We start from the raw sequence: 15,413 nt of genomic DNA, 5'->3' as shown, positions 1-15,413 counted from the left end.
GCTCAAACACTTTCTGGTTATAAATTGTAGAAATGGGACTATAAGACACTCTGAGGAATGGCAGAGACCTCTCTCCCTGTTTCATTAGTTTCAGACTAGGAGAACTTGCCCAATGTGCTGTTTGCCTCTTAAATTAATATGGAGAAAAAGTAGGGGAGGGAAGCCGAGAACAGTAAGAGAACATGGAATAAACAATGAAATGAGATCATGGAGAATGCAAAAGAATAGCAAAGAATACCTTACTTGGGTAAAATTCTGAATTCATAGTTCAGGATCATGGACTTCAAACAAGGATGACCTGGAGAGCAGGAGAATGAACAGAGGAGAATTAACATTTTTCTGCTAGCTTGGTTTCAAAAATAATTAAGCCAGAATTAGTTAATGATTTGAATGATTATCCCTGTGCTTGGCAAAAATCTGCCTTGATATGTATCAGAGTATTCTGGTTTTTGTGGCATTTTGTGTCTGTTACACATAGCCCTGCAAGTGGTGCACGTAGTGTGCTGGCTGGAACATCATGCATGTTTAGAGATCTCTCAAAGCCAAAGGACCCATCAGAGACCAGATATCTTCTGTGCTTGAATAATCCCGATTGACCTGCATAACATAACAGGAGCCTTGGCAAAGAACAGTAAATCTTCCTGTAAGAAATCAAAGCCAAGTGAAGGAACAGTTCCAGATTATTTTTCTTCCACAATCAAATGACAGGACTGTAAATATTCTGTTAACTAAAATTGTCAACAGCCCTTACTGAGCATTTGGAGTGTTCTGCCCTACAGCATGTATTTGGAGGACAGTCTTGAAAGATTGGGCTGATCATCCCTCTAAATTAGATCTCTCATCCGTGGTATCACGCACACAGCATTGGTTCTGTCCTCCTTACATCAGTAGCCCAGGGCTAGGACTTACTGATTTAAGAAGCTCTGCAGTAAAATATGCATCCCCTTCCTTTTAGATAGCTTTATACTGGGTTCTTTAACTTCTGTCCTGTATGTGTAACTTAAGCGCAAATTTTCTTACATTTTCACTGCTCAAGTCACAATATTCCATCCTTTTTCACTGTGGTGGCCATACTGTGATCTTGTTAGACACCTCTTAGGTCAATTTATCTTCCAGTAAGGGAGAAGTCCCCATAGAAGGGGACTGTGAACAAGCTCTGTTTTCTTGATAGTAGTGCCAGAACACTGCTGTTAAATCAAATATGAAAAATATTTGGCAAGGGTCATCTTTCCAAAAATTTTTCCACCTGTAGCTGGTGGAAAAAAATATTTTTTTTACATTTTATTTGTGGTCTGTCATAAGGAAAGGGTGTCTTTCTTTCTCTTCCAAAAAGACCTTTCCCATTTTGCAGGATTTTCTAATTGCTCCTGGGTTCCCAGAGACAGTCCTACATCCATCCTTGCATGCTTGGTCCTATAATCCATTTACAAGTACTCCATAGGTCCCCCTCCCCACATCTCCAGCCTTTAGACCTGTCCCAAGTGGTTCCGATACATTCTGATAGAAACTGTCTCTATTACCTATGTCACTTCTACATAGGCTAGTCAGCACTCTACTCTTTGTATAGGTCTGTAGTAATTGTTCTTTGCCAAACATAAACTGTTCAAAGCGCCTGTTGCTCCAAGACTCAGTTATTAGAAGTGGAGCTAATTTCTTATTGTCTCTGACTGCTCCCCTTGTTTTTGGATGCAGAATAATGGCAGTTCTTTCACCATCACCAGATATTCCTTTGCAGTTCAGAGGGAATTCCTGTAGAAATTCTAACTGTTCTTCTCAGGCAATATTTCTTACTTCATTTTTGATACTGTCTGTTTTTCAGTAATTACTGAGAGCTCCAGAATGTAACTGAGATTTGTTTCCTCAAGTTCCTCAGTCCCCACGTGCTGGCAGAATTAGACCATCTCTTATGTGCACATTTCTCTCCACAAGATGGATGGAGCACTGGAACAGTGTGTCCAGGAGGAACAGTCAGTCCGGGGGGACTGCTGAAAATGAGAGGGAGGAGGAAACAAGCTTGGGTCTTTTTCCTGTGTGACTGATCAATTTTACGGGACATGGAGATAAGGGAATTGTATTTTCTACCTCATTTTGTCAAGTAAAAATTCTCCTCTTGTGCCTGAAGATGGTAATTTGCTCTTGCCCTGTAAATGAGGATGGATGGAGTAGTTTTTCCTCATAAATTGCAATTTTGTTGTCCTGGGCCAACCACAGAGTACTCAGTAAGGACAAAATGAATGCTGCAGCTTCAGACCACACCATTATTCAATTAAATCCCTTTGACCAAGACTGTATTTTAAAACAATTTTGAGTAAAAAAAAAAAAACAAAAACAAATCGTACAGTTTATTAAGTCCAGACCTGTCAAATTGTTACAAAGCCTCAGTCACTGAGCTGCTCACAGTCTGGTAAACTGTGTCAGATCCTGGAAGTCTTGTGAATAATTTCAGTTGAAACACGGAAAATTAAGCATGTGAATGCCTGAGTGTGATTTTAGGTAAATACAAAAACTGGCATATTTTGGAACACAGCTGTGGTAGGTTTGAGTCTCCAGAAGCCACTTGGAAAGATCTTTATCGCTGTGATGAGGGCTTGGCTCATGGTGTAGGCATCTCACCCTTGCAACAGTGATACAAAGCAGTAAGGTGCCACAGCCTGCTCCTACTCTGCATAATGCTTTTCTTACTTAAACAGTGGTTACTCCAACATCTGGTGTAGAGCAGGTACCAGCCTTTGGGACCAGGAGAGTGCTGACAAAGCAATGGGAAGGGCATGTTTTGCTTTGTAGCTGTGAGTTGCTTCAAGCTGCAAAGGACTTGCAAATTCCAGAGCTCTTCTCATGTAATGAATATTTGGGGTAGTACACTGCTGATGATAAAGACTCACTGAAGGTTATTTTGAGAATTTCAGGCACTATCTGCAAGCAGATTTTCAGGAAAGAGAAAGGTTGTGTTTACCAAAGATTCCAGAGTGAGCTGGACATTTTTGTCTCCATTTTTGCTTTTTAACAAAATAAGATTGTTGCTATGCAGCTGATTGCTCTAAAGAGGTGTCTTGCAAGATGATTAATTAGAGCTGCATTCAAAATCCCCAAAGCATTCTGCAACCTTCCTCTACGCTCACAGTCTGCATCACGTTGTCCTGAGAGTAAAGTCTCCTTGTTTGAGGTAGTACTGACCTCAGCAATGGAAAAGAATTGTAAGAGAGGGTTACAAGTTGCTTTCCATTAAAAGTGCCTTGTGTTCATCTACTGTGGGATTAATGTCTCTTTTGCGTCTTATACATAGCCCACCTAAAATCCTGCGAGTGTAAGTTATATGAGATATAGCTATGAGGTGTTTCATCCTTCTTCAACAGCAGTTGAATACAAGAAAATTCTAACATTGGATGGTTTGATAAAACATGTCATTTTGAGGCATTTCCTCCTAGCAGTTGTTGTCTGCTGTTTCTGAGCACCTTTGTAATGAATAAGAATCGTTGTTATGTTTACTGAATGCCTTCTGTTAATGACCTTCCTAAGGCATCACAGTGGTTTTATTCTCTGTTCTGTCCCTGGTAGCTGTGAAATGTCTCTCAAACACAATCAAGGTGCATCAGGGGCTCTGCAATGAGGCTGAGCCATGCTGAGCTCTTGCTTGAAGGTGTGGTGACTCAAAGAGCAAGAGTTAAGTCACCCACTAAGTGGTGACTAAACAGAGCACTTTTAAAAGAAATGCATCAAGCATATTTTTGAACTATTAAAATCAATAATAAGCAGCTGTAACATCCAGATTGTGAAATACATTTTGACTGAGCTCAACAGTAAATTTGCAAAATTTCTGTATTTAATGGAAGGGGGAAAAATCAAAAGGAAAGAAAGCTGCAAATACAATATTTTCAAATGTCATGTTTAGTCTAGCTCCTTGATGGTGGAAGAAAAATATTTGGGAATGCCATTTTATCTCATCCAGTGTTTTGTGGAAAAAAAAGGTGAAATTTATGCTTGCTTTATCTCGATTCTGTCTTTCAGAAATGGGCACAATCTTGCACAGGTTAGTAGCAGGTGTCTGTCTTACAGAAACGGGCATTATTTGCTGATCTTCATATAGTTTAATAACGGATCCAAGTTGTTTTTCTAGATCACTTTGTCCATTCTAGGTTTAAAGTGAACTTCAGCATTCCCAGCGGCCTGTTCTTTCTCTTTGTTATGAAAATTCATTTTCTTATAGCAGTCATTTGTCACGTGGTGGCTTGGTGGTCGTATGTATGACGTCATTTACTTGGACTTCTAGGAGTGACATCATATGTACGGCTGCTAAACTGCTGCATGGGACATCACTTAAACATTTTTCTTCTGAAGAAATCATAACCAATCATTTTCAGGCTATCGACACATCCTGTTTATTAAGTTGTGGAATATTGGTTTCTCTTTAATAAAGAATATTTGTAAATGAATAAGCCATTCCTTTATTCTATCAACAGAATTTATACTTCCATCTGAAGTATAAATCCAACTTGATGGATGGATGGGAAGGGTTTTAACTTGCAGTAATGGACTCCAAACATTCAAGATAAATTAATAATATCCAACATCAGAACCGTGGTAAGATCTTTGTGTGATTGATCCGCAGGAGCATGTGGCCGGATCACCATCCCACTGAGCTGAATGGGAGTTCTGCCTCTGGCTTTGGGGTGAGAGGGCAGTAGGCTCCACATACAAGAGTACTGGTGGATGCACACTCCTTATGTGTGTGGTAGTAAACAGAGGTCTAATTGCTCATCCTCCTTCGAGCCAGCAGTTCTGTTTTTAGTCAGCTGAAACGATAATTTGTTTCAAGGCAGAATAAAATATTGTTCAAAATTCCGTGGCTGGTTTCTCAAATCCAGGCAAAAAGAAATGAGTAATCAAATGGATGAGTATATCTTAGGCACATCCCAGATGAACAGTACCAGTAACACACCTACACATAACCCTGTAATTTGATTTCACACACAAGCTTTTACAGTTACATCAAAGGTGCATGGAAATGTGAGTGTGACTAACTCAAAATCTGATTATTCAGATTTCATAAGTAAAAAATGAGATAAATGTAAGGGACTGATATAATGTAATGTTAATATTCAAGTCTTTATCCAAAGTTGCTTTACTTTTACAGTTGGCCATTAAATGATTTCCCCTGATGAAGCAATCATTTCTATTGGGGTTTTGTGACACATTCTCATCTATATTTTTAATCTCTGTAAGTGAATTCCTGGACCAAATGTGGGTAATGGGAATTATTCTCACAATTTCAACTGTAACATGATTGCCTTGCTCAAAGGTAGCAGAACGGTTATGTGGTTGAGCACTTTAAATAACTTAGTGCACAATCCAAAACATTCATCCTGTCTACCACCACAGGAAGTCTCTGCTCCCAAATAGTATTCTCATTAATCTATGCCTAATAAGAGCTATTTCCTTCAGGAAGTAGATTCCTCCCTTACATGTGGCAAATTATGAAACTGACTTTGAAGAGAAGGATGTTTTTTCTCTCTTGTATCTCATTCCCAAAAATTTCCAGCCCTGGTTACCAACTGTTACATCTTCACCAGTTAAAAGACAGGAATGACTGTCTGACTCCGTTTCTTACTTTTGATTCCAGTGTATATGTTTTTATAATGTGCAATCTTGGGAAAAGTCTTTCCTTTCAAGAATGGTGGATAATAATGATCCAAAACAACTTAAAAGAAGGGAAAGGTGTTTCAATGCACTTTAAAAGTACTTACAGTTTCTATCTGTGTAGCTGGCATTTGCCAATTATCATACAGTTGTGTTGTGCTTTACTCTGTACAGATAGGAAACAGATAAGAAAAAGAAACTGCAATTTATGACCAGTAACTTCAGTCTTTCTGGTTGTATTGTTAGTGTGAATTGTTCTTGTTTTGTCAGAGGGAGCTGAAGAACAGACCATCTCCTTGCAAAAAGAAAACAAAAGTCAAATATAAACATTGTGAAAGAAAACTGGTGAACAGTAATTTAAGAAGTCACTTCATATTTGAACTTTCAAATCTGTCATGATTTTTGATTGTACAGCTCTACATGCCTGCTTAATGATCTGTGTACAAGCATTTTACTTTAATGTGAATCTCATAGGCTCAAATGTGCCTAGAAGGTGATCAATATAATCTGAAGCATACTCCTAAAAGTCCTAAACTTACTCTTTCCTATATACATAAAATACTGTTTAAAGTACTGATGTTAGTAACATTACCTGTATGGCCTGTCTAGAGAAATGCAGGCTTTGAATAAGAAAGATCCCCAATAGCTTTAAAGCTGTGGGCTTGTGGGAGTCCTCAGTTTTGAAGGAGACTTCAAATAACTCTGTATGTACTTGCAATAGCTTAAGTATAGCTTTGCATGTAAAAAAAGTAGAGAGTCATGCAAAGAAAGTGCCACGGCCGCATTGCTTTTGCTTGGGGAATCTGAAGAAATAACCCTTTTCTATCACCTTCCCAAAGAGAAGTATCCTGATACAGAATTGAAGCAAAAGAACTTTAACAAGAACACCACATACTCATTTCCACCCCGATTCACAGACCTGGGCTGTGCAACAAAGGAGTGGACGAAAAGAGAACAACTGATCTTTCTGCCTGAGATCTTGGCCTTCCATAGGCAGTGGTCCTTCTTTGTGCCCTTCAGGCTGCTTGGAGTGGAATCCTTCAGAAGAGGCCACTTGATCAAAGAGGACTTTTCATTCAGACTCGCAGATTTGGGGGCACTTTGCTTAATTAAGAACTAAGCTCAGGTTGTGAGGCTTAAACCCTTTACCCTGGCCCTAACAGTTGTTGAGGGAGCTCAAATTAGGAAGCAGAAAACATGAAAAAATAGTGTTTCTAGCCTGTGGCACTGACTGGGTAATCTAGAGAGAAATCAGCGTAAGTGGGAGCGAGTACATGGGTATAACATTGGACAGATACATACAAATTTTTTTGCAGGTCACTAATCTAAATGGAAATATTTTAAAGACTTTATCTAGTATTTAATGGTTCTTTCTTTTGCCAGGAATAAAGGGCTTGGTTAAAATCTGGAGCTTATAGTGAAGTAAACTTAGTTGAAATTGAGCATTTACTTTGAAAGCACTAAGGTCTATCATAATGCAAAATATGCAAATAAAAGGCCTTTGAGGAATGCACAATGAAGTTTTCTGACCTTCTTTTGTAATTTATTTAGTTTTTTATCCTACTAGCTTATTCAGTGTTACTAACAGTTTTTCCTTTCTGTACAGAGAATCGTTCCAAGTCTTACTGCTACTGTAAATTATACTGATCCTACATTAGAGCCTGTAGTAACTGAAAATTCAGTCATACGACAGAAGATAATAGATTCACAGTTCAAATGCTATGAGAGGATGAACAGAGCTCCTCCATATAGGAAAAAAGGTAAAGAAGATTAAAAATTCTTTTTTTATATTACCATGTTTGTGTATATCACTACAAAGAAGCATTTTGTTCTTTATGCTAACCTGTGTTTTAACTTGGGGTGCAGCTGCCTTCTGGTAAGCAGCAGTCAGATTCACACTAACTTACTGTTCACTGAGATGCTAAGGAAAAAGAAAGGCTAGAGTGAGCCCAGGGAATGAGCGGCTCTTCCTTCTTTCCCATACAGATGGTACCCGCATCATGTAGATGAAGTGCATTGCTGGCTCAGGACTTTGCTGCTTGAATTTTTGTTCTGTTCCTTAGGTAGTTAAGTTTTCCAGATCTGTCAGTGCAGTACTTCATGGTACTGTTACACAAAGATGTGACCGTGAACAGTGATATCTTAAATATAATAACAGTCTTGCTTTGCTCACTTTTTTTGCTTTTCTGTCTGTCCTGAATTAACTGAGAACTGTTGCGCTCTGTACCAACACAAGTGTTCCAGGTCTTCCATATTCAACAGTAACAGTAGTAAAAGAGGTTTATAAAGTACTGAAGGCCATTACCAAATAGGAGACATGTGTTAAGATCAATAAAAAGGAAAATGACAAATAATAGTGGTGCAACAATGGCATACAGTGAATGAAGAAGCCTTTCAGGCTGGGACTGAGGGTTCTCTTCTGGTCACGTTTTTCAAAGAAAATAATAAAGAAACTACCAGGAAGCTAGAGAAAAAATACTTGAGGCATAGTGGCAATTTGTTCAAGTAAAGAATCATAATGTCATAGAATCATAGGATCATTAAGGTTGGAAAAGACCTCTGAGGTTGACTGTCGACCCATCACCACACTGGCCACTAACCCATGTCCCTAAGAGCAGAGACTGAGGGCACTGTTTAAGAGAAGTTATATCGGAAAAAAATCACAGTAAATGAGGTAGAGATAATGCGTTGTTGAGGTTTTCTTCAGTATAAGAACAAAGGCATTTCTGTAACTCTTTATGAGATTTTATTGATGTATGTAAAAGTCAGTGACTAGATGTTAAGATCCTCAGGCCTTGATGCAGAAATATTTGGGAATGAATGTAGAAATGTAGAATGTAGAACCCTTTGATTCAAATGAGTTTTCACTTAGGCCAATGACGGGAGAAGCAAACAAACAAAGACCAACATGCAAGTATTTAAATGGGGCAATAAAAACTGTCACGTTTCAGACATAAACAAGCCTTTAGGTGCTGGCCTGTTCTCTGCACAGATTACTCATTTAGTCTCCAGCTCTATAAATATGTAATCTTTGCATTAATCTATAGTTCTAATCTATTCCCTTTCTTTCTTTTCTATTTTTTACCCCTTCCACATGTAATTTGTTGCAAAGGGCTGAAGTGTTTCCCCAACATAAATGATTCTTGTTTCATATGATGTCCTGGTGGATTCTCCAGGGCAGGGCTGTGCCAGGAGGACAGCAGCAGCATCCCAGCAGCCATCTGACACAGCTCAGCAGTACCTGCGCTCCTTCAGCTGACAGCTGGGTTTCAGTGGTGCCACCGGGGAGTGTTCATAGCAACATGCATTTAACGCATTTGTAACACAGACTGAAGTTAATAAGTGAACAGGGAAAAAGGCCAACACTACTACATTACATTAGTTGTGTTTTCACCATGGTCTTGTTTCTGTAAGTCACAACTGAATTACAGAATCCTCATCAGTCCTTCAACATCTATATTTCATAATTATTAAATATATTTCATAAACAGAAGGAAGTGAGCAAGTGTCTGAGTCTCTTAGCTGCAAATTTGAAAGGGAGGATGTATGAGACAGTTAATTCCCTTAATGCAAAGAACAACTGTTGGGGTGTCTCCTGAGAAGAAAAGCCCAAGATCTCAGCTGAAGGCATCTACTGGGTGCACCTTGCCTCTTTCAAGGTAGAACTGATGAGCCACAGAGAAGTAATGAAATGTAAAGCTCAAGCACATGGGAATGCCTGACCATCCTGCACAGCATTCCCTCACTCGCTCCGAAAACACAATTGTTCTGGTCAGTGATTCAGCAATATGTTGTTCACATCTTACTTCTGTGGTTTATTACTTAGACTGTTTGAATTGCTACAGGAGTTCAAAAACATATATATATGTATATGTTAGTGTATACATATTTGTGTTTATGGGCATATGTATATATATACCCTGTCCCTGACCTTGAAAGACACATTCCACATTGTATGGATCTTGCTTTATAAGGCAAGGCAAAGGATTTAAAATTAAAGCCTGAAATCCCTACCAGCTTCATTCTGCTGTGTCTTGCAGATACAAACTTATGTTGCAAACATTTTTTCCTCTTCTTTGGTATTACAAAACGATTTCAAATGTATCTCAAAAACAGAGAACAAAAGAATGCCTGAAAGATAACAAACAGCTGATAGAATGGCTTGCTAATAAAGTGAACAGGCAGCAATAGCATATCTGACTTGATGATGGCAAAATATCTGTGCACAAAGTCTAACCTAATGAAGAAATAGTTTTCATAAAAATATCCCTTTTCCTATGCATCTAAAATGGAAAAAAATATAATAATTTCTAAATTTTTATGCTTTCCATTTTAGTTCACAGCTATTTCAACTTAAATTAACAGTCATCATTGAAAATTTCAACACTGAAAATGCAATTTAAAGCTTTGTAACTCTAATGCAAATATTATGCTCCTTTGCAAAAGTTTAAACAAAAAATCTCATCAGATCAAAATTCTAAGGGTATCAGAAGCAATTAGTTGCTCGTAACTTATTAACTGTCAAAGGCCATTAAATGCCTTCTCTGTAAGTCTGTCAAAAACAACCTACATGGTGATAGCAGCTAGTCTGAAAATCCCTTGGGACCAGAGCACAAAATAGTAAAGTACATCTTCTCACTGTATATCTCCTTAGCCTGTCAGTCATGTTGGTTAATACCTTTCCCCCAACAAAATTGATTTTACATAAAAAATAACCAAGACGTATTTTTGGGGGGTCCTTATGTGTTCTTTGCATAAATCCACAGTGAGTGGGGAAGTTGTGTTGTTGCAAGCAGCCTCATACTGCAATTTCTGCAGACTACATTATATAACATCTCTCAGATGGGAAGCAAGAAAGAGCAGTATTCTGCCTCCCTCTCTCATCTACTTTGTCTTTTGTGTGTCTGGGAACAATCCTTGTAGTGGACACAGCCTCAGGAGTGCTACCTCTGCAGAAGGGAACTTACAGGGTCCTGTCTGCTACGACTGATAAGGGTAAAGAATAGGAATGTGTAGGTTCAGACCCTACACTCAAAGCTCCATTCAGTAGCCTTTAAAACATCAGTTTCCAGTAACATTAACACCACTAACATCTGGTTGGCTAAACCAAGTACTTTCTACTACCTAAATGCCACTCCAGGTGTATCGATAACAAGGGCTTATATTGCAAAACCACTTTATTGTCTGCAAATAGCAAGGTTCCCTGGGAGGCCAGAACAGAATGGGCTAAGGAGTGATTGCTAAATTGACTACTGAATTCCTCTTCAACATCCAGGTCTGTTCTGCAACCGAACGTGGGATGGCTGGCTGTGCTGGGATGACACGCCTGCTGGCAGAATCACTGCTCAGAACTGCCCAGATTATTTTCCAGACTTTGACCCAACTGGTACGGTACTTAATTTTATCATCTTATCTTTCAAAGGAATATTCATGACCTTGAGTGGAAGCATAAAATCTAAGTCTGGCTGAAATGAAAATATGTATAGTCTTCAAGTCACCTAATTTATGTATTTTCATTTGTATATTATTTTAAGTGCTATATTGATGTGAACAGAACTGCTGGAGTTACAGAACATTTTTTTATGAAAATAGATTTGAACACCTCATTCTAGATTTTTCTATCAAGGGGAAGATGATAAAAGTACTCGTGAAATATATATCAGAATCTGCTGTTTTTACTGGAAAATATTTTTTGGAAGAAGATTAGCAGAATTGATATTCTTTCAAAGTTCCAATTGTTTGTTGAATTCCTCATGGAAGTGCCAGCAGCTCTGTGGGCAAAGAGAAGTAAATCAAGAATGTTTAAACAGATAAATAAAAGGGAAAAAATCAAGGACATAATTTCTGCTGAATAGTTATGAAGAAATATTAGGTGCAAATAAAACTCCACAAAGGATTTTGCTTGAGGAAAGACAAAACTGTGTGTTCAGCTTTCAGGACTTACTGCTTATCAGCAGCGCTTGAGGCTCCAGCATCCTCAGTCAGCTGTAACCACAAGTCCCATAAATGTTTGTGCTCAGGTGAGAGCTGAAGGCTTACGGTCCTGAGGTTGCGTGTCCTTTTTTTCTATATTCACTGCAGAAGTGCCATGAAATCTTTTGGTTCTGACTGCATTTTTTTCATGATATCATCCCCAAATGGCTAACCACTAACCATCTTGATTTATGAATACTCCATATGTTCCTGTAAAAGCAGGTGGAGGACAGCACAACAGCCTCCCACTGCTCCCAGGTGCCCACCCCACCTGGTTATGGGCCCAACCCTCTAGCTGCTGCACAAGCCACCTACTCTCAGACTGCTGCTTGCCTGTCTCCAGCAACTTGTTCTGCACTAATCACCCCATTCCAGCAGCACTCTTCAAAGTGACACTTCAAACCATCCTTGAAGCACCTCTCTCTGCTTATTAATGTGTATTAAAGTTGAGGACTGTGACGCGTTGGATTGATTGCAAAGGGCTCTTTAAGGTACCAATGTGTGCTACAGAGCCTGGCCCACGCTGTGTGTGTGTTCCAGTTTTTCTTTCCACTGTGCTTAAAAGCTTGCAGGTTTGGGATTTTTTTTAGTGTTCCTGTTATCTGTATGAAGCCACAGGGGGCAAGAATCCTCCTTCAGCAATTTCCTGCTGATCTATCTGCGTTCCGGTGCAGGAGCAATACATTCAGCCCCCTAAAGTCAGCATTTCCCCTTGGCACATCCCTCTGCTCACAGGTGGCACATCCGCTTGCCTCTAGGCTGATGGCCCCACTGCCTGGCACCATTTCTGTGCCTCTGAGGCATCTTTGCACCTTCTGGTGCAGCCAGAGCTGCTTTCCTATAATGTCTGCCAAGTACCCCATGTGTACTACAGCTGCAGTGTAAAGCCAGCATGAAGCCTGCCTCTACGGGTGTCTGACTGTCATGCAGGACCTTAACAAAGTAGTAGGAAGACAAGAAACGGTGGGAGGGAGAGGAAATCTTTCAGTTGCTAATGGAACTGGCTGCCACTCAGAGGTGTCCAAAACCACAGGTTCAGCTGTCTTGAGAAAAGCCTACCAAGTTCGTGTCACAAGTCATTTCTGTGTTGGGTATAGCTAAATTTTCTGCTGAGAAACATAAAATTAATCCCAAGGAACAATGATTTTATAAGATGAAAACCACAGTGCCTGTCAGACTTCCTTCTCATTAAGGCTCTGTGGCATCAGACCACCTTAGCATATATTTGAGGCATGCAAGTAGTAAGCCCATGGGCTTCTGAAAGAAGTATCTCCTGTTGTACCACTTATTGCTGTCCTGATACCTGCAGAACTACTGATTCTTAATTCCCCAGTGTCTACATGACTTCTTTTTGGGGCCATGCATAGCCTCAAGTCCTGGAATAAAATGATAGAATTCAGCTTTCTTTTTGTGCTTTGATGCATATCATTTGCAACTGGAAAAGTCGGTTATCTGGTAACCTAGGATCACATCTTCCTCCTATCTGCACCTGGGTGCTGCATAACAGCTTGCTGTACCTGAACCCCAACAGCAGTCAGTATTAAAGCCAACAGGATAGATCTCATAGATGAGAAAGTGGGCAGAAAAGTAGGCAATGTGAAATGAGACACCCGGGATCAAACCATTCTCTAAATTAGACTGAGGATACCACCCTGAATCTACTACATGAGGCAAGGTACTAATCACCATGGTATGTGGGAAAAGTTCTTATATTTTCTTATAAGCCAAGAAGTTGTTAGTGGGTGTAAATCAGGATAAATCATAATCTGGGGAAAATGGCACCTAATAATGACAAGGAAAGAGATCTCCAACACGCTTAGTGCTCAGTTTATTTTCTGTCTGACAACTTCACCACTAATTCAACCAAATGTAATTCCACTTATCTCACTGAATGCATGTCAGCTCATACTAGATAGAAATCTAGAAGACAAAGGACCACAGTTGTAATCCTGCTAAGTCCTCTAACTAGGGCTTCCTACACTTCTTTTCCCTCCTGACAAAGCTCTATCCTGTGAAAAGAAGGTTGTATCTTAAAGCTAATGAATATAAATTCTTCTCTACAAGCCATTTATTTTTTCAATAAGCAAATTGCCTTTTACAGCAATCTGTTTTTCACATTGACCAGCACGTGCAATGTGGTAATGCATAAAAACAAATCGTTTCATTGGAAAAATGTAAAGAGTTCTACTGGTTAAGCTCCTGTGCCAGCAGGACATTCATTGTCTCATCTGCTCCTGACTGAAGCCCTGAGCAGTGCTGGATTTTGTACCCCTGTAGTGAGACAACATGCACAGTTTCCCTTGAATAGTACTCTATATTTCTATTTTACTCAGGTTAAATTGTGGTATAATCCCTATTAAATGGCTTCAAGTCACACTCAGATTTATAGGAATTGAAAGAACAGAATTTGATAGGAATATATAGTATGTAATTCATGCAGTTAATACTCTTGCTAATAAAACAGAAAGGAAATATATGGTGGATGCAATGGCATTCCATGTCAGATGGACTGGGGCCCGGTGCTGAGCAAGCAGAGCCTGTCGGGTCTGAGGCAGAGCACTGTATTTTGCCCACCTCCCTGCCTCTGCACTGTGACTATGATCAGGATGAATTTGGTGCAGCCATGTACGGCAGTGCAGCTAGATGGATGAGTTGTGTTGTGAGAGCATTACCTTCTCTTCAGGTTGTTCTTTCCCTCCTTTTTGTCCTTTGGCAAAATATAGTGGCTAGGAGCAGAACCTTCTAAATCAGCTGAGTCCATGATCTGAGGCTGCTTCTAGCAAAGATTCTCTCAGTTCTGCACTTTGGATCCATTCTGTAGACCTTGCAACTCTTTATGTGGCTCTGAAAGAAGGAATATCTAGGAGTGAATCCCCTTGCTCTCTTCTAGTGCCCTTCACAAGCTTCCAGTGCAGTTTTTGAAAGATTTTGATTTTTCTTACAACATATTTCTGAAGAAATAAGGAAATCAGGACAAGCCCCCTGTGCAGAGGAAGGGTGAGCAGATCAGTTTGTTCTTGCTGATCCTTTTGGATTTAGCTGCTATGACACTTGCAACCACAGGGAATGGGGCTGACAGACACAGGCACACCCTTCTCACAGCTGGCAAAATGCAGAGAGCATCCAGCAGAGCAGGATGCCAAGCTGAGGTTGCAGATGAGAAACCACTTCCACAAAGCAGTGAGAGAGGGGGACCCTCTGGGTCTCAGTTGCAGCTCCATGCAGGCAGGGAGGCCATTTCCCAGGCATCCCTAATCTAAGCAGCTTCTCAGCTTCAGCTTCCCCTCCTCGATGCCCACTCCATCCTGGGCTCCTGGCAACTCAGCAGAGTGCCTTGGTGTGGCAATATGCTGGAGCTGATGGCAGGTGTACCCAGCCCTTCTCTGTATTTCTATCATGCTAGGCATCTCAGCAGCTGCACTGGAAACATTTGTTATTCCCATAGTGCATAATTTGACTTTATTCTAAAATCTCTAGTTTTGCAGAAAAGGCATTTTGATGATAGTGAGAACTCTCCACTCACTGGGACAGTGGAACTGGAATTTTCTGGGATTTCCATTGTACTGTTTCAGACAATTTTTTTTCATTTTTGAAAAATTTTCTTCTAGAATATTTTACTGAGAAGGTAAGTAAATAAATCAGATGTGTTACAGAAGTATCAGCTATCCCCTCATCTGCAGAACTTAACTACTGTGCAGCTCAATCCAAACAGTGGCAAAGAATCCAGTGTCTGGTATGTGCTGAGCATGCACTGCAACAGAGGGTTACATTTTTTTTTACTTCCAGCATATAACTCTGCAATAAAA

The 15,413-nt window shown here is 39.8% G+C and overlaps 1 protein-coding gene across 3 annotated transcripts in view; it reads left to right on the top strand.

Moving 5' to 3' along the window:
* Positions 1–15,413, top strand: part of CALCR (calcitonin receptor) — a 132,036-nt gene that overhangs the window by 69,415 nt on the left and 47,208 nt on the right. For all 3 annotated transcript variants that reach the window (XM_015853563.2, XM_032443122.1, XM_015853562.2), the window contains 2 exons: positions 7,241–7,394; positions 10,910–11,020. In XM_015853563.2, coding sequence (XP_015709049.1) covers positions 7,241–7,394; positions 10,910–11,020 — 265 coding nt within the window. The remainder of the gene's footprint in view (positions 1–7,240; positions 7,395–10,909; positions 11,021–15,413) is intronic.

The sequence above is a fragment of the Coturnix japonica genome, chromosome 2 (genome assembly GCF_001577835.2).
Source record: "Coturnix japonica isolate 7356 chromosome 2, Coturnix japonica 2.1, whole genome shotgun sequence".
Lineage (NCBI taxonomy): Eukaryota > Metazoa > Chordata > Aves > Galliformes > Phasianidae > Coturnix > Coturnix japonica.
Note: the sequence above shows the minus strand (reverse complement) of the source record. Positions and strands in the feature narration are given on the sequence as shown.